Here is a 20,232-nt window from a genome sequence, read left to right on the forward strand (position 1 = left end):
ATTCCTCGATAGTAAAATAAAAAAGATTGAGATTGATATCGATACAGTATGTGCTGATTCTCTAGATCGCTCCCTTAACTATACTTTCATCATATATTTCCTTTAAAACATATATATAAATAAATGAAGCCAAAAAACATACTTTGATACCTACTTATATTTGTAATGAAGCAAATAATTCGAATAAAAATTACAGAAATCGAAAATTAACGCGAATAAATTTCGCCCATCTCACGCCATTCAACGTCATTTTAAGCCATCAGCTATCGATCTCACGAACCATGTCCCAACTTCAAAACACACGATAATCCAAAAAGATAAACCCACAAACTTCACTCGTTTCACCCATCACTAACCTCTCACTTTCTCACTTTCGGTCAAACACTTTAAATTCCCAGTTACACCAACTCTGGCTTCCAACTCAATTCGATTCTAACGGGACCACCACGACCAGAAACAGAAAAATCACGAGGCAATCGAGGCGAGAAAGAAGCAATGACAATTCGATCGCAGCGAGACTCCAGTACGAGTACCTGTTCCGGTAAATTATCATCCACTTACAATTTCGAGGATGACGAAATGTATTCTTACGTGGACATCACCGAACGTCTGATGATGGCCAGACCGTTTCGTCGAACAATCGTCGATCCAGTCGGTTCTGGCGACAAAAACTTGTTGCTATCGATGCGTTGGAGCTTGTTCGCCCATGTACCGCCATTCATTATCTTTCATTCGAACGACACCGGCAAACTCCCTGATCAGATCACCAGACACCTACTTTGGTGGAAGACAAAGAGAAACACGCCAAAAATCCTGGCCGCCGTGGTTCGTAACTCTGGCTTCAAGACGACCAACAGGTCTACAGACAACTGGTGCGGCACTTGGTGCAGCACTTCCGCTTACACGAAACTAAGACGCACGAAGAACTTCTCCAAAGTGAATCATTTTCCCAGTTGCGACGAGTTAGGCGACAAAATACTACTCTGGAGAAACTTTCGTAGGATGAGGAAGAAGTTTGGCGCCAACAATTTTTACTACATGCCAATGACCTTCGTTCTACCTAGCGAGAGAGCCAATTTGAGGAAACTGATGGAGAAGAATGGCGGAATTTGGATCGTGAAGCCTCCGGATTCTTGCGCAGGCAGCGGAATAAAAATAGTTTCCAATTTCTGCGAGATTCCTACTTATCGATCTTACGTGGTTCAAAGATACATCTCCTCGCCCAGACTGATCGATGGTATTAAATTTGATATGAGATTGTACGTGTTGCTGACCAGCATCGATCCCCTTAGGATCTACGTTTATAACGAAGGTTTGGTTAGACTAGCTACCATCAAGTATGTTAATCACGTGGACACGCTGTCGGATAGGTTCATGCACCTAACGAACACCAGCGTGAACAAGGTTAATCCGAATTTCAAACCTAACGACGATCCAAACAAGTGCAAGGGTAACATGTGGTCGTTGAACTGTCTATGGAAGTATCTGGCGGCGATGGACGACGTGGACATTCTTCAAATCTGGACCAAGATCAAGGACATAGCTATTAAGACCGTAATCTCTGCGGAACCATCTTTACACAGAGCCTGGAAGAGAACTTCGATGACGGCTTATAATTTCTATCAGCTTTTCGGTTTCGATGTTTTATTGGATAGACAGTATCGACCTTGGCTGCTCGAAGTCAACGATTTCCCTTCCATGGAACCTGATACACCGTTGTGTAAGTTGGTCAAAGGACAATTGGCCGAGGATTACTTGAATCTGGTCGGTTTTCACGTGCCTGACCTATTGAATTGCAAGGAATTGAGGCTTCTTAGGCTGATTTACAGGAAAAACGCTATTTGTTACAATCGACAGTTGTACTCGAATATGCTGACACGGCAGGTTAGAAAGAAGCAGTATAATTTTATAAACAAGGCTACCAGGAAATATTATTTGAAATCGATCTTGAAACATCTTACGCCGGATGACGTCAGAGTTTTGATAAGACACGAGGATGAGATCGTGCAGACTGGTGGCTTCGAGAGAATCTTTCCTACGTGCGAGACGTACAAATACTTTCCTTTCTTCGAAGCAGTTAGATATTATAATTTGCTATTGGATGCCTGGGAGAACGAGTATACGCATAATCGATTTAGAGGTATCGAGAGACTGAGGAAACTTTGTAGGAAAAAATATCATTTGTCTTGAAGAAGGTACTGTCTCGTGATTATTTCGAAATGGCAGCGTTATTCTGAAATTTTGTTCGAGCAAAAGCATTTAAAGGGATGTTACACTTGGTGGTTTTTCGAGTAACTTGAAGCCAGTTCATTTTCCTCGTGGATTAAAATTAACAAGTATTTCCAGAATCAGATTTCAGTAATTTATTATCAAGCGCAATTTGTCCAAGTGAAATAAATTAATCGACTGATCGAACAACACATTGGCGATGAATGAATAATTTGAATGTAGTTGATATTGTAACAAAAAGGGGAACGACATTGTAGTATTTTGCAGCGATAAACATAATGCAATGCTTTATGGGCTTATTATGAATTTTACATTATTTTGTAAATAATTTACGAAGTGGAGCATTGGTATGAAACAATTTTTTCGACATTTTAACAAATTTACACAAGTTGTAACTTATCGTATCTAGAAACAAAAGATATATACAAATAATTAAAAAGCTGTTAGGAAATTAGTTTATTTGCTTTTCAGTTTGATCGACGGAGAATCATTTACAAATTGGTGCTATTTTTTTAATCGAAACTATTTTAACAATAAAATTTGATAACAAGAAACGTATCGCTACACAAATGTTAATATTCCGGAATATAACATAGTTTTAAAGTGTGCAATATTTTCTTGATTCGGTGTAATCGACTGAGGAATTGTAAAATATTAAAGTTTATTATACACATAAATGATTAGTTGTTTCAATGAAACGACACGCTAAATATATATAATTTTTATGTAAATATATAATCAACAAGTGATTCACTTTCTACCGATACTGTATGATATTATTAATTTAGTGTGTATTTTGAAACTATGACAAAGAATAATAATTGTACTTTGTAAGATGAATTAATTTTCTTTTTTGAGCCAACGGTATTCAATATTTCCTTAAATCGCACCAACAACAAAAATCAAAAAATTCACCGCGTAACAGAAAAAGATAAAAATATATAGAGAGAGCAAAAAAAAGAAATTCGTAGAAAATTAAAGATATAGTAGAGCGTGAAGAAACTTTCATCGATAAAAAACAAATACGATCTTAAAAAGCTATAAAAATAATCCGCTGTAAACTAATTGCTCATTCCGGAGAAATTAAGGTATCAACGTCGGCGGAAGATTGGCAGCAAAGATATGGGGTAGGTGGCTATAGTCGTTGGCGGGTAATTGGAACGAAGCAGACCTTCGAAGAGTTAAATAGTTTCACGGCTGTAACAGCGTCGGGTTTAATAAATCCGTACTAACAATTTAATGTCTCTATTGTGACCGCGACGGCCGACGATACCGGCAACTGAACTTGATTAGGTTAATACGAAAGGGGACCAGATTTCTTCGCTTCCGCCCTTTAAATTCAATTACCAGCCTGTGCTTCGTCAGTTAAAACATCGTATATCAGTTTTGTCCGGAGGAAGTACGATCCACGATCGGCCGACGAAATCAATTATCTCTAAAAGTCATTGTATCTAGTCCTTGGTACGGCTTTCGTTTATTTATACTTCGACATTGATTATAGAGTTCATTCGCCGATTACCTTTACCTTGCTTTCTTGCACGTGAAATCGACATATTCGCTTTTTCTTCTCAGAAGATCTTCACATCTTCGCATTTACAGCTCTCTGTAATATTCTTAGTAATATTCCTTTACAAGCAGGACAAATGAGTCCAATCAGCAGGAGTCCAGTTTATCAGACGTCGATTAAAATTTCGTTCCAATTGACGGACTTCTCTATCTACAGCGACTACGAAAACTCAAACGAAACCTTGCTTTATCGAGTTCTATACGTTTCGTTTTCAGAGTATCAGATTTTTGCAGCCACACGAAGATACCGTTAAATTATACGAAATTTAATACACTCGAATCTAATTTAATTAATTGGTATGTAATTGCCTATAATAGACACGATGATACGCCAATATATTTTATAGCCATTCCAGTACAAATAATTCAAAAAATAGGTCAATAGCTGAATCAACTTGTGAAACATTCGCATCCATCGCTACTTATTTGTTACATTACAGGCTTCACAGCCTGTGCACAGGACAATGTACATACATATGTACATGGTGTATTTTGATATGGGAGAACGAATTTCGTTTACGAAGGAAAAGAAAAGAGAACGGGCGTAGAGCGTGGCCTGTCAAATACGGCCAGCCAGTACACAGTCGTTTGAAGACAATGGGCTTCGCACAGTGCCACGACAGTCAATGAATTGATATCGTTATTGTAACAACATAATAGACATATTTTCTTATTGAGATTGCACTGTATGTGTAACGTGCGCGCCGCGTCGGTTCGCCTTTATGAATGCATTCATTCATGCGAGCCGTACGTATGTATTACGCAACTACTACAAACATCGCGTGTAAGGCTAAGGACCCCATCTTCGCTTCGATTCGAGATCGCTGAAAATTCGAACTATCTTATTATAATTACACGATGATTTCATGACCGAGAACGAAGAACCGAATATTTTATTTCTTTTTTCCTTTCTATACGAATGTCGAAATTTTAATTAGCGAAAGGAAGAAATTGAAATTTCATCGTTTTGTATGTAGAATAAACTTAAGAAAAATATATAATTCTGTTGAGAATTTTGGATCTTAATAGTCGAAATAATGGTATAGGAACGCTAAATTTATACTTAGAATTTATATTGGAATAGTTATATATTTATTCGATCAACGATTTCAAAGATATTCATCGATACAAACTTGCACGCGTTTCACTACTTTCTTCCATGTTAATTGACTGAACAGTTTACATTCCTTTGTTTTAGAGACACACACATACTTCCACACACTGATATTCACATACAAGTATCACTACTACACAGCTGACCTAATCCAGCATATAAAATTATACATATCTCAATAAATTATATTCCAATGTTTTATTTCTATTCCGTTTAAATTATATCTTTGTCTTTCGCTGTATTCGTCGCACATGTTAATGAAAACAGTCCCGACGCAGCAGAAAGTTTTCATTATCGTGATTAAAATCGAACGAACGTCACTTTATCATTATGTTTAATCGCTGAAAGACGTTCTGTGGGTCCATTAACGATCACGCTTTGTCACTTGTTCAAATTGACCCCACGAAAGCATCTAATGAGAGATAATTTCCTGGAAAAAGCACTGTCCAGAGTAATTCGTTGTGGAAATTACACGTGACTGGACGATAATAGCAAAGCAGAGTACATATTTAGATAATTCGACGGAATGAAACGACCGCTCGTTAGCTTTATACAAGCCCTTGTTACGATATTTACTGCTTACTCATGCTCCAAACTTAATCACACGTGCAGCAGCCAGTAGATCTTGGAAATTGATTTTCCACGAAAACCAAGCCTTAAACTTCAAACTCAGACGCAGACTCTTCGAAGGCTAAATGAAACAATTTTATCGTATACCCGTGACCCATTTTTGCACGATGAAAATCACCTTCCCCTCGCTTATGCGTACGATGTTTTCATGACCGTATGTATCTTTATCAAGGATAATTGCAATGTGCTCGATTTTTCACGGATTGATGAAATACTGACAGCGCTGCTCGTCTAGTGACATTAATATGAAAGAATGATCGCAATTAACGATGACTATCGTCGATACTCTATGTAGGTTACGTACAGTATTATAAATGGTGACGTATAAATGATACACGAAGAAGAAATATTACCTGTAAAGTTGAATTGTCGTTTTACAGGTAATATTTCTTCTTCGTGTATCATTTACGCGCCACCATTTATAATAGTAATACACACTGCAACCTCGTCGTATACGTACGGTCCTGTAATTGTACGCAAATCAGCTTTCACGTGTCACTTGCCGCGACTATTTAAGCCCAATACCGTAAATAATACCTCGAGGCTGATTCTGCAAGGTGTACGACCACTTAAGCACGACGTAACAGCGATAATCTACTTTCTTTTCTTTTCTTTTTTTTTTTTTTTATTTATTTATTTATTTAGAACCGCGTCCACCTTCGATGGTTATTTTATTCGTATTATTGGTGACTCTGCAGTCAGTTGCATACAAATGTACTTCATGAACTTATACAACGTTATATCAGATTAGGATCTTGCTGTTTGGTCATAAACATGTACAATATTTACGTTGCATTAGTCTACTTCTTGTCGATCGTAACAGATCTCGATCGTTCGAACTTCGTTATCGACATCGGTTAAATTAACGCGATTCCGATTAATTAACAAGTTTATCTGGTCGAAGCGGTCGGGGAAAGTGTCGTACCGTAGTTTCTACAGCAAACGACACACTTTTTTTTAACACAGTCGCCTGCACGCGCAGAATATTTATGCTTCCCAAAGAGGGAAGTATAGGATTAATCTTTTTTCTCTCTCGATATGCCAAAGTATTTTTAACGAATGGAGATCACAGGCAGTGATTAAGGAAGATGGTATTATACGGTGATATGAAATTTTGGTAGGGACGTAACGTGGTTAAAATAAGTTATTAACAGGTGCTGCAAAATGACGTTATAAAAATTTCACGTCATAGTTGGTGATTTAAAGAAAATTTTAAGATAGGAAATCGGGAACTTCTGCAATTAACGCGACGATTTATGCGGTATCGCGCCTTATATCATCTGTATATCATTATTAATTAAAAAAGTATAAGTAAGGAGTTTCCTTTGTGTCTAAGAATTTAGATTTTGTCATTGGTTGTGACGTTGATGTTTGTTTAATATATCCTGTGATATCAAGATATTGCCCGATTTTATGGCTTTCTTTCATGCTGAAAAACTCGGATTTCGTTGTGTCAGAGATCGGTGTGCTTTAAGTTTGCAGCATCTGTGATACAATGTGATTTAACGTTTTCAAATTTTAGTTTGAAACCTTCAGTTCGCACAGTGAATGAACCTTATATATCTTCGTAATAAAATTCGTAATAATTACATCTCTGTGAGAAGCTCGTTGGTTACTACAGAGAGTGGTCAGTTCTGTCTGATCGTAATCGTCTTTTCCTCCATACTCGTATTATAATTACTAGTTAATATGGTAAAATTAACTGGTTGATAGAATTTTAGTGTCATATTATATTTTGAACTTTGATTCTCCCAGTCATCGTCTCTAATTTATCGCATCTTTTATATCTATGTTATTTTTTCTTTCATTTTAAAATATTCATAGCTATCCCATTTATGATACAACGACTTAAAAAGTGTTTGTCAAAATTTCTTGGTATTACGATAACTTTAAAAGACTATTCGTTAGTCGGCACAAGGAATACGATAACTACAAGATCGGATCGTGTAATTCCAATATATTAAATAGAATTCTTATTAAAAACTTATTAACAAATTTTTGGAACAGCCTTTGGTACAACTGTTCACCATACGGTGGTTAATCGCTACATGGGAATCATTTAGCTATGGCTTACGTGTATACGTGTTGGAGCCAGCTGTAGATCGGCGTATCTCGATGCATTTCTCAGTAATTTTTCCAATCATCGCGTAGCGTCGGTACCACGATATTTCAGGCAAAGATAGATCGTATAACAAGTATATTGATTTTCAACGAGGTGTGTAACGAGTATATTGATTTCCAACGACTCCTGTGAAATCGATACACAGTCGAAGGTTTGCCACTTTGAATCTATGTATTCTATTATTCATCCATGTCAGAATATTTTTAGACGAGCTACAGAATCGAGAGTCGAGGCGATTAATCTTTGAAACAGCAGATTTATCTTGATATCTACAAGAGTACACAATTACATAATTTTACGTGGCACACGTATAAACCCAAGACATTAATTTACTCTGCAAGATTTATTCCATGTCCTACAAGTGATGTTAGATAAAGATATATGTTAGAGAATCGCTTGTTACGCGCGTATAGTTCATCGTACTGGACCTTTCATGTATTCCATATAATATTTTAATGTATTTGATAACACGGTAAGTTAATGACAAATTTTAATCCGAGATAATATTTATCGATTAGTTCATATCGTTTATTAAGAATTGTACTAAGAGCGTATTAAATTTAGATACACGGTTCATCGATGTATCTGTCGATTTTAATTTACTTTAATTTAATAGACTACGAAAATTTATGCAATTTTATATTATTACTAACGTTGCCTAACGATATCAAATTTACATAAACATTCGCTACATGGCAACTTTAAATTGTCCATAAATTCATCAACAGCCGTCGTCCACATTATCATATACTAGTCTTAGAATCAGTCAGGTATGAAGCAATTCTCGAAAACCCACGCGATAGCATCTAAAGAAATCCAAAGAGATGACACGATCCAAAGAGAAACGAGTAAAAAGAAGGCGCGGAGTTCGACGGCTTATGACCTCCAACCAAACAAAATATACCGCGCGCTTGAAATCTCCTCTTCTACCTGTACAACAAAACGCTGAAATAATTCGCCAAAAGCCACCAAGCGGCGCAACTACGACCTCTAAAGAAATCCGACGAAATAAAACGATGTGAAGAGGAACGATCAAAGAAAAGAAAAAAAAAGCAGCGGAATTCGGCGGCTTGCGGGGGCGTACTGGAGGCCGGGTAACGACTTAATAAACCGTTCGGCCGGGCAATGGGTTGGGTGTAGGCGCGCGGCTGGTCTCCGTCCGCGGAGAGGGGGCAGGGGCACGTGTACCGCGTGCGGTTGCGGCTGCAGCCGCAGCCGTAGCCGGGGTCGCGGTCGCGGCGATGCGGTGGCGAGTCGACTACGAAGTGGAGGGGGCTACGGTGCCGACGGTAGTCAGGTGCGTCGCGTGCCCCCTTCTCCCGGCACGTAGTTAGCTCGTGTTTTGTTTTGAGAAGGCTTAACAGCGTCCGTTCCCACGCTTCCGCACGCCGCCGCCACGGCCGACGATTTCGAATTCGTTGCGCGCCATGGATTTCGCGCTCGAACGTGCCGCCATCCCGCACCATCTAAGCGTATTATATATGTAAGTAAGTACTGTGCTGTTTGAGGTGTCGTGGACCCGGTGATCGCGCCGTCATCCTGGCCGTTTTCACGGCCGGCTCGTTCTTGTAGAAATTGCGTGGATAGGTGGTCGGTCGGAGCAGGTTGCGAGTAGCGATGGGATGAAAAGTTCGATACGTAGAGTGTCATTCGGTTTGAGGGACTCGATTGCCATTGACGAGAAGACATACTTTATTTTATAAAGTAACGTAAGTGAAGGTAAACAGACGTATTATCCAAGCCAGTTTCGAATTTCTCGTAATGATGCTCCTGTTTCGTAGAATCGTCTCCTATTTCGATATTTGAATGAGTGAAATCTGGCGAACGTAGTGGTTGAACTTTGAAACACGATGCCTCGCAATATGCTTGATCCCATCACTGAACGCGACGTTTAAATGACAATGTGGTTTGAAACGACGCGTTGAAATAGCTGATGAAGACGTCGAAGAGAGTCATCGTCGTTTCTTGGGTGACTTTGGAGACGTTCGAGCAAGGTGGGATTAAATCGCCAAGGTCATTTTCAGGTAATTGGGATGGTGATTGGCGACTCTGAGTTTCCTGGTGATGGCGTGAGATTGAGTTTCAAGGAAGTTGTATCTGTATGTGAGTATGACGTATTGATTTTCGATATGTATTTTAAATCAGCAATTTGGTTGCAGTTTTGCTGCAACTGTTCTCCTTAAGCAACGCGTCTAAAAAGTGATTGTTCGTTGCCTTTTTCTTTCGTCGTATAATAATATCAATTATTTTCTTGTAAAAATGAGTTGCCATAAATCAAGTTAATATTAAATCTACTGCCTTGAGAAAAGGCTGCGTGAGACGACTACAAGGTGAAACCTAAGCACTAACTTTTGCACTCGTGTGTACACGAGATTCGCGCGTGCACGCCGCGCTCGTGCGACACGGCACGCTCTCCCTTATAACAGAGCCTACGTTCTTTTACATACAGAGTGGGCCATTGTTTCAGCATTACAATAATCTATCTTCTGACTTTTTGCCTTCTTATTTCCCCTTCTTGTTTTTCTCCTTTGTTCTCCCGTTTCTTGCTTACTTCCCGCCCCTCACACATCCTTCGCGTTACTTTGCACCCCTACCCTTTTTCATTTCTTTGCACATATTCTCCTTTGTTCCCTCCTCCTTTTAGCGCAAGATTTCTATGTATTTTACCTTTTATCAGAATTACGTCATTTTTTAGACGTTTCATTTATTCCAACATTCTGTTGAATTGTTCTTTCTTCAAATTAAATATTCTCGAAGTTTCATTGTTAGTAGATTACATTTTTATTTAGAAGTATCATATAATCTTATCGAATATGTCCTGTTAAAAGATCATGTAAAGACACTACAAGAAGTATGAAAAGATTATTGAAACTTTACTATACATCGAGCTTCGTTTTCTTACCGATGAGCTAAAATATTAAAACCCAGGTTCCTTGACAAAATTGTACCGCGATATTCCATCGAAATCTCGCTTCATTTCTGTTCAAAATAAATCACATCATTCTTCCATTCCCAAAATCGATCAAACCGAAATTATTTTGTCTCCATTACTTTTCCATTTTCTAATTATTTTAAAAATTTGACTAGTTCGAAGAGATCGGATTAACAGGTGAAGTAAAGATTCGCAGGCTTTTTACATCCTTCGAGAACGTTACTCCTGCGTAATATTATACGCTATACGCTATACACAGCCGGGAGCCAAGAGTGTTCCAAAGAAACCGGACGTTGGTTCGAATCGCAATGGACTTCCCACATACTTTCACGCGGCGTACTCGCTCATAAACCGTCTCTCGTTTTCTCGGGCGGGACGGTGAATATTGTCACGCACCATATTCCCATGTATGCGGCACAACCTCTCTGGTGAAGAGCGGCGCGTGCATACGGCACGCGTGCTCCCTGGAAATCGACGGTAAACCGGATGCTCCATCAACTCCTATTAAAGCTCTGCAGTTTTATACTCGTTCTCGTGTAATCGTGCGCTGGAAATCCTGACAGATGCACGAATACAATTTCCATTCTACGTTATTTCTTTTTCTCTCATTCGCCTAAGTAGAACGTAAAATGTTTTCGTATATTGCGATCGTACACCGAAATACTTTCGTACAATCGCCGTAGGAAAAATTATTTCGCGTCAAGATGGTTCCTGCAGATTAACGCTGTAAAATAACATACAACGATAAAAAAAAAAAAAAATTAAAAATCCTGATGCGGATAGGACTGTACAGGACACATATTAAAATACTACAACATTTTTTACTGTCGTTTTTTTGTCTATATCTTTGTAGAAGAAGGCTACAGTCCGACCTAATTTCTAAACTCTGCTCATAAATCACATCAACAGATAAATTAGCATTTCTATTCAAGATAGAAGCATAAATCTACGTATGATCACAATTCACGGAAATTTAATTGCTGTAATGTATTGACCATCTGAATACTGGTTCCGAGGTAATAATTCACTCTGGACAAATTTATCCTATAGAATCGATTCACTCTCTCCCCTCCACATCCACCTTAAGCCACATTATACTCGTACCACGATTTTTCATTTAATCCGTGCACCTTCTTAAATCACGTTGCGGTTGATGAGAATTTAGTGTTCGAGGCGTTCTCTCGCAACAGAAGAATTCCTCACCCCCAACAACGTGGTAATCGACCAAGGTAATCTTTGTGAATCATCGCGTAGAATCTCGACGTTATGATTGTGTACGTACGTACACACGTGGAAGCAGCGTGTTGAAAATAGTGGCGGGTCGGCGCCAGGGGGTTCATGATGAGGTTTACATCTATTTCGAGGGCTAAAGAAGGAAGGAGGATGCACGCACCCCACGCTAGCCACCTGACGCACCCCGCTCGTGGGAACCGAAAAACCGTAGGAATCTTCTAACTTTCACGTTTATGTGTGCGGTAGCGTGCGTACATGGACAGGGTGCAGGGATGCGTTTAATGTCCTTTTCGTGTTTACAGAGCTTTATGGAATCTTATAGGCTTGTCACGGTACGTAGAATGGTTAAAAAAGGAAATCTTCCATGGCGGACGTTGAAAGGCAGAAACAAACAAGTTCGTTTTTAATCGCTTGTAATCATATTGCACAATTTTGATTATAAAAAGAGAAGTAAGAAAATTTGTATTGCTCCTAAAAGCGTCGATTAACTGATACCAAAGATGAAGTTAGAATGGAGCTTGTGTCAATCGTCGGAGAGGTTTTATTTCGTCTGTACATTTCGGCTATTCGCAGACACGTTTTTGCCGAGGAATCGTGGAGCTCCATCGTGGGGGAGCATTCCCACCAGACAACAATTAACATTCGGAGGAACATTTCGACCAAGCTCGCGTCCGTTTATTCTACGCGCTTTTTTTCCTCCTATGACGTCGTTGACCCGCTTTTTCAGTTATTAAAAAGATTTAATATTGGGATGCTACGGTCATGTTATCTTTTCAAGCAGACTAAACAAACATTTCACGGGGAAAAAAAGAAAGAAAAAGATAATTCAATAATAATATTTGTTCTTGGTAAATATTAAAAGTATAATGACATTGATTAAACCCGAGGCCAAGCAAAAATTCATGTTTCTTATAGAGGCATATCAGAATTTGAATTTTAAAATATTAAAACACCCACTAATTTTCGAACACTAAATATTAAATGCTAATGATATTCTAGAAAAATTAGAATTCTAACTCGATTAGGACTGATATTTAGCACGTTCAATTGAGGTCAATAATTTCAAGATACAGCGGGACACAATACGCAAAATTCCAAAAACGCAAATTTCTATCTACGTTCCATTTCACAATTTATATTCCTTGAAATACGAATTTTCCTAATCATTCGGAAGATTTCCCAAAATAGACGATAGAACCGACCTAACGTTCCATATAATCGACACTCCCTCACAGCACTTAAACATTCCAAAGCGATCACCAACCCACCAACTTCTTCTAAATGCTTCAAATTCTCACTCTGCCCACCCCGTCGCCCCTCCCCCCCAAAAAAACCACCGAAACAGACTCCGAATCCTAGCAACGCCATCGCTTCGTTTTACCCCCCAATCGAACCGTTCCACTCGTCCACGAAACGTCTCGAAACAATCTTTCCTTTCTCCTTCTCGAGTAAGGTAAAAAAGAGAAAGGGAAAAAAAACGGAAGAAAAAAGCGAACCTGTGATAAAGTTTCCCAAGAGGCCAATGACAACGACTCCCCACCCTCTTTGAGTAGCCTCGATTCGGTTGAGATTGGACGTCGAACAGAGAGAAAGAGAGAGAGAGAGAGAGAAGAATATGAGCTGAAGAGGAATAAAGAAGAATGGGCGGCGGCTATACACAGGAGAAATATCTATACATACATAAAAAAAAGAGGAAGAAAATAGGGGAGAAGGTCGGATGGCAGAGGCACGAGATCCTTCCCACGTCGACGAAACGTGCTGAAAGCGTGCTGCTCGCGTGGCCGTTAGAGCGGCACGTTGGGGAGGAAAGGAGAGGCACTGGTGCATCGAGCCGGAATCTTTCTCACGGGCGAGAAGGACGTCAGGTGCAGGACCTCCTTCAGGAAGTACAACGGTTCCTTACAAGGATTCGCGACTTCTGCCTTCCCACGCTCCTCCAGTTGTAACGGCCAGATTCGACTCTACTCTGCCACCCTAACCGTACACCGTTGCCTAGCATAGGGGAAACCCGAGAGCAAATACCTTTTCTTTCTTTTTAGTTTTCAATTTTCATTGTTGCACCGTGGATATGTATACATTTGTGGGAAATATGGATGTGCAAAAATGTACAGAATGCATATGACGTGTAACAGTGTGCATGGAATAGGTTCAAAGTACACGGCGTCAGCTTCAGCAGGTGGAACGTATTTCCATTTAGATTCTAGTTCTTTGCGCGTATTTATAACAGTGAAAATTTGCATAAGAAAGTATACATGATATATACTTATGACATGGATGAAAGTTAAGAAATTACTTGTGACGGAGATTTTCAGTTTTTAAATGGTCTACGAAATTATCTACGGTACAGTAGTTGTCGTGTTCATTTAAGATATAAGAAAATTAACTTTTCTTTTTGTCTTATCGATACCTTTCAATAGAATACAATTATTCTTATCATAGACCGACTCCTTTCTAATTAATAAATAAATTTAGGTGTAGCATCTGCTATATTATAAATGGCAACCTTTAATTCCGTATGAATTAAAATCAGCTAGTTGTTAATTGCGATCAGACTCTTAATAGATTTCGTACATGGTCCTTAAATCTGGAGAATTTACTGCATTTTTATCTTGTACAAACTTAGCATAAAGCAATATCTTTCATCTGTTTCTTCGTCTGTACTTTCAGTTCCTTTCTTTTTTTTCGTAACACGATTTCGGCTGATCGACGATTTCGATATGATCAAGGAAATGGGGGAAGAAATTATTATCATCCGCCGGTCGATGTTCTGTTCGTCAAGACCCATTAATTTTGCATATACAACTTCAGTAGTCGCGAACCGTCATTAATACGCGAAGACACTGATTTCACGGTGAATTTATGTTTACGGAAATTATATTCGAAATCAAAGGGACAAGCAGCCTTTCAGTGACACGTGGAACTTTTATTTTAGGGATGGCTGGCTCCCCTCCTCGTAATTTCCCTCGCTAGCGTGCAATTTATGTTACATTTCAAACTACTTTTTAAATTACAGAGAGACACGCGCGGTTTACGTTCTGCGCTATGTTAATGAAAAGGTCGATTTCGATTTATAATCCAGCTTTAAATTATTCCGCGACATGCTACTCTACAGATTTCATACTTTTAATAGCGGTATAATATATACGTTTGTTCACCTGTAATCGGAATTTAAATCGTTCCTGGTATTATTACCAAGTATCGTAACATGTTAATTATTTAAGAATTCGTAAAGAATTTCTAGAACATATCACCGAGGCAAATTTTTCACCAGACGAATGTCTCAGCTGATCGTTTTCAAAATATTCGAGAATGTCTTTCCCATTACCATTTATTTTATCACATTAATTTTATATCCTTTGACGTCTATTATACTCGTCTATTACTTCATAAATATACGTAAACATTGTGAATAACGATTTTTATCGTGGACTTCAAACTGTATGTAACGTCAATTCAAAAACTCAAGTCTCTATCTTTACACTGTTTCTCCATTACGCGTCCTCTATCGAGTGTCTCGCATAAGACTGGCGTATGTATTCTTACAGACTACTTTTCTCGAATAATTTATCTCGAGATATTAATTTCTCTGAAGATACGAGTTTCTCTGAACTTAATGATATCAATTCTAAATTGTAATAACAGTCCTAACGTAACAAGTGCTTCCATACTTGATACTCATCCATTTAGCATTAGAATCCATTAGAACAATTAGAGAAAGATGAATATTTTATTGGAAAGATTAAACAAGTGAATTAATAGCAGGGAAGTGTAACATAGGATAATTTAAAACAATCAGATGCGAAATAACGTTAGACAGACTTAATATCAGTACATGCTCCGCCTCAGACTCTTCAACTTTCTCTTACAAAATCTTTTCCTATCCACAGTTAATCATCTCGATATTAGAACTCCTAATGACTAAAAGGTGCTGAAAAATTGATCATCGTAGAGCCAGAAAATTTCCACGAAAACTTACGAATTGATTACTTTGACCACTCCGATGGTAGTTGAAGGTACTTCTGCTGCTTCTACGAAACGCTCTATGTACATTTTCATCGCAACAATCCTCGTACGCCGAGTAGCACAGGCGCGTAACTCGCATGAGAAGCAAGGGACGGTCAAAGAAGCACATAATAAGTCCTCGTATCCCCCGATATCGAAGAGCGAGAATGGAATCTCCAAAGAAATACGCCAACAATGAATCCGGTAGCATAATGGAGCGCAACGGTTGCGCCGTCAGCATCGCGATTCCATCGTCATGGGAAAAGTCGGTGTGGAAGGGAGAGATTTTGGCCGAATTCGAACACCTGGATTTTCCAGAAATGAAAGGGCCACGCGACTGTGGGCACGCAGATCACGCCTCAGTCAGCTCAGAGTCAAGTGGCTCGTTACCGGATCGTGGGAATCCGCCGAGACCTGGATCAGAAATTCGATTCACGAAGCCAGCAGGCGGATTTCAGATTCGTCCCACTTGTTATCCACGCGACCGCCACGCTCGCTACCGACTTGCTATACATCCGTTAACCTACGTCCAACGAGTAAACAGATGTGTCCATTAGCCGTTTACGGACCGCAAGCTACAAAATTGAAGAAGCTCGTACGCGTAACCGACTGCATGTTGGAATTGCACGAGAATACGTAGTTCGAACGTGGGATAGCGTTGCACATGGAAACAGCTGATTTTCAAGTAACGAAACGCGTGGTCAGTGACAGTTAAGTTAATTTTTACTCATTAGGCATGAACGTTATTTTATCATTGTTTAAGATCGAACGTATATTTTAATTGGTATTTAGGTTTTTGTATCTTTTATATTGCAAGCGTTTTGTGCTCTTTATCGTGTACCATCAGATTACAGAACGTATCTGCACGATATGAAAAATTAATGAAACACGTACGTTTTAATTAGTATACGTTTCTATGGTTTTTACATAAATTCCTTTTATCTTGTATTAAATTGTTTGAAGATTTTTCTGTAATGAAAGACGTGGATCCGTGTAAGTTGATATTCATCAACAACTGGGATAGTTCTCACTATTTACGTCAAAACATATGTTTTACTTAATATATATATTTTTTGTTCTTTTTTCATATTGCATACGATAGACGAGACGAAGAAGTACGTTGTAACATTAAAATGCATAACTCTGAATAATTTCACGATACGGATAAATTATCGTGATGTTATTTTTCCGCGGAATAAATTGTAATTTTCATATTCATATATTATTCATATATTTAATAACGAATGAGAAATATCCCACGGTCGCAAGAAAACCTAAACTGTTATAAATATAATTTTATATTTAATATAAAGTTTATATCAAACTAAATACTACGCAAAGCAATAAAAGAGGAATTATTCATGATTTATGGTGTAATAATTACACCATTAGAAAAATATCGTATAATAAATATAAAACGAAAGGTAAAAATATTTTTACAAATGTCCTACACAAATCCCAACAACTAAATTAAATATATATTAGATCGCTGTTAAAATAACTGTCCAAAGAAATGTGTTGCCATTTAAAAGAATATAATTTAACTCTCTTAATCCCAGAATTGCCTGTATACTTTAAACAAAATTCTTACTACGCAAACACGTACTCGTAGATTAATATAAATGCAAATTGTCGATATAAAGTAAGCGTGGGTGTATTTAAAAATTATACCAAGCGAACAGAATGTCAAAATTGAGTACATAATAACGTAACTAAGTAAGTATCTACTTAAATACGTTTGCAAAGCGAGGGGCCACACGGTGGCGTAATCAAAAGAAGATATCTGGAATGCCGGCACGTATTACCACGTGTCAGCCACGCTTCACGCGAGAAGCAAAACGGGTTTGCCGTGTAATCCACGTGGCGTTTCTGCAGCTCGTACATATCTCGTTTTCTCGTTTCTCGCTCGAGATACAGCCGTTTAGACGGTCTCTTTGAAAATCCTACCCTCGTTTTATTTAGAACAATTATTTATCATTATTTATAACATAGGCTACCATAACATAGTTGCCATTAAATATACTAAATATAATATTCACGTTTTCAATAGTATTTCTCTGTTTTTTAACACGCTATATACACTCAACTAGTATCGTTGGGTTATACGTTATTACAACGCTTTACATTAGATTTGAATTAGATTATTTAATTTTATTCGATTTCAGTCAATTTATATCCTATCTGATACTGCAATGACATAATAAAATGATATAATTCGTATTCGATAATAATATATTTTATATTATACATTTGCTCCTGTCATAGCGAGAGTAATATACATTACAAATTTAATACAAAAAGATACCCTCTCTTGATCGCAAATGGAAAATTGTATAATTGGCAACAAATTGAACAGCGCAGTTCAGTAGCCAGCCAAGGATCAAAGGTATACCGTGTCCGTTTTATTATAAATTCGATTTATTTCTTCGATTTATCAATCTCGCGAACCTATCCAAATAAGTAGCGGATAAATCGTAACTGGAATATTTCTGGAATTCGTGAAACACCACCGAACACGTTGTTGAAGTGCATCGAGCCAGTAGATCGAAAAATAAAAAATAATCTGTAGCTCGGATATTTTAAACTGCGACTATAAGTTGCACCGAGTGATGCTACAAAGTTGCTTGCCCACGTGTTTACTGTCGACAGTAAATAATTTCCTACGAGTGTGAAGCATATTCTTGCGCGTAAGCTACATTCGTAATTAGCAACACGTATTCCTTTATGGTATCTAACCACATTTTACGATCGAGTTATTACTTATGCTATAAATTACCACTTTCGATCCGCAATTAGTCATCCACCGCGTACTTTTATTACACGGTGTATTCTGCTACTATTACTAATTTCAAATAACTAGGAAGAAGGTTCTGTAATTCGTTAATTACTTGGGAATCGATGCAATAAATTATACTAAGTACCTATAATACTATAAAGCTTTTTCTGGCCACCGAGATTAATTTTCTTAGGTATATTATCATAATCTTTTTATTATTCCATAGAGTGAAATACGTACGTAAGTCATACCGTGAATAATTGTTCGGTATAATGTAAATGCAAATATTAGAAATATAAGCATTTTTACGTATGAATATATTTAAAGAATTTATGAAATCTAGCCTTAAAAAATCCAGTTGCAAAGTAGAAATTGTGTAACCAGTTATGCAAAATATGGAGGGTATAACAAATTACCTAAATTATTATCTACGCTATTTCATATAGCTCATATACATATACGTTTATAACGTACGTGTGGATGAATGTAACTAATATTTTGTAAGGCGATCTCAAAAAATTAATAAAGTACTTACCTATCTGTCTACCTAGATATCACTCAATTAAGATTATAATAAAAATACGATTACAGGGATAGAAATTGGCTAATCGATTATTCCAACTATCAACTCTATAGGTGTATATTATCCGAAAGAGTAAGTGCAACATCTCTGTTGCATCCGTTTTTCATAAATAACACGACGTGCATATATTATTCACAATTTCTCAACATACGCCCGTGTCACAGTATATCACTCCCACGCAGAAAACTTCATTTCTCAACGTCCTCAGTTACTGGAGCGTCTCCGATACATGTTAAAGACTTTCATCTCGTCGTCAAATCGATCCTCCTTTTGCTACACCCGACATACGGAACTCAGTCATCATCAGTTCATTACCACGATCCGGTCAAACGTCTCCAGACTTCTCGACGAATAGATCAGCAGAATATTTGTTACACGAGCCATGTGTCGACTACGCTTCCAGCGACTCGTAAATCAGCAACAACTCGTCAACATCACGTATACGTATTTAAAAATGATTTTCTTGAGGAAATTGCTCGAGGCCGCGACGATAATAAGAGAAACGTTTGTACTCGATCGATCCGCTTCCGAATTCTCTACTCGCGTCTTTTCTACTTACGTTTCTTTACGTTTACGGCTTCACGTTTCTACTACTTGTTTTTTTACAAGAAAATTAGTATTATTTCTCTGCAAAAATTGATTTCCGAAATCGTCTGTAAGCGTCGCATCTCGAGAAACTGCTTCGTTACATGAAAAGTTCCTCGACTTTGGGTCGTTTCGTTTCTAAATCGCAAGTTGCAAGAAAGAAGATTCTTTTAGATTAATAGGAACACTATGAAAATTGCTACATATTTCTAGTTTTTCTCGGTATATCCGTTTCACAAGACACATCCAGAGGACGCATCGATCAACCGCGTGAATTGAAAAGCAGAAAACGGTAATGACGTTGCGAGCGCAATTTTTCCAATTTACCTTCCTATCACTTACGTCATCTTCCAAATCGACTCACGGAAGCGATTTGTTCTTTAAAAATCGAACATTAATCGTATACTCGCTTAATGAAATAAAGAAATTGTTAGAAAGTAGAATTAATCAATGGTCTCTG

At 38.0% G+C, this 20,232-nt stretch overlaps 1 protein-coding gene across 1 annotated transcript; it reads left to right on the forward strand.

The window, feature by feature from the left end:
* The first annotated feature begins 64 nt into the window (after positions 1-64).
* Positions 65-3,069, forward strand: LOC126923557 (tubulin monoglutamylase TTLL4-like). The gene has a single exon (XM_050737121.1). The coding sequence runs from the start codon at positions 496-498 to the stop codon at positions 2,188-2,190; it is 1,695 nt and encodes a 564-aa protein (XP_050593078.1). The 5' UTR covers positions 65-495; the 3' UTR covers positions 2,191-3,069.
* The last annotated feature ends 17,163 nt before the right edge of the window (positions 3,070-20,232 follow it).

This window comes from Bombus affinis, chromosome 13 (genome assembly GCF_024516045.1).
Source record: "Bombus affinis isolate iyBomAffi1 chromosome 13, iyBomAffi1.2, whole genome shotgun sequence".
Classification (NCBI taxonomy): domain Eukaryota; kingdom Metazoa; phylum Arthropoda; class Insecta; order Hymenoptera; family Apidae; genus Bombus; species Bombus affinis.

Bases quoted from the DNA above. Each gene is read 5' to 3' on its own strand.
- LOC126923557 (XM_050737121.1), top strand. From the start codon at position 496: ATGACAATTCGATCGCAGCGAGACTCCAGTACGAGTACCTGTTCCGGT.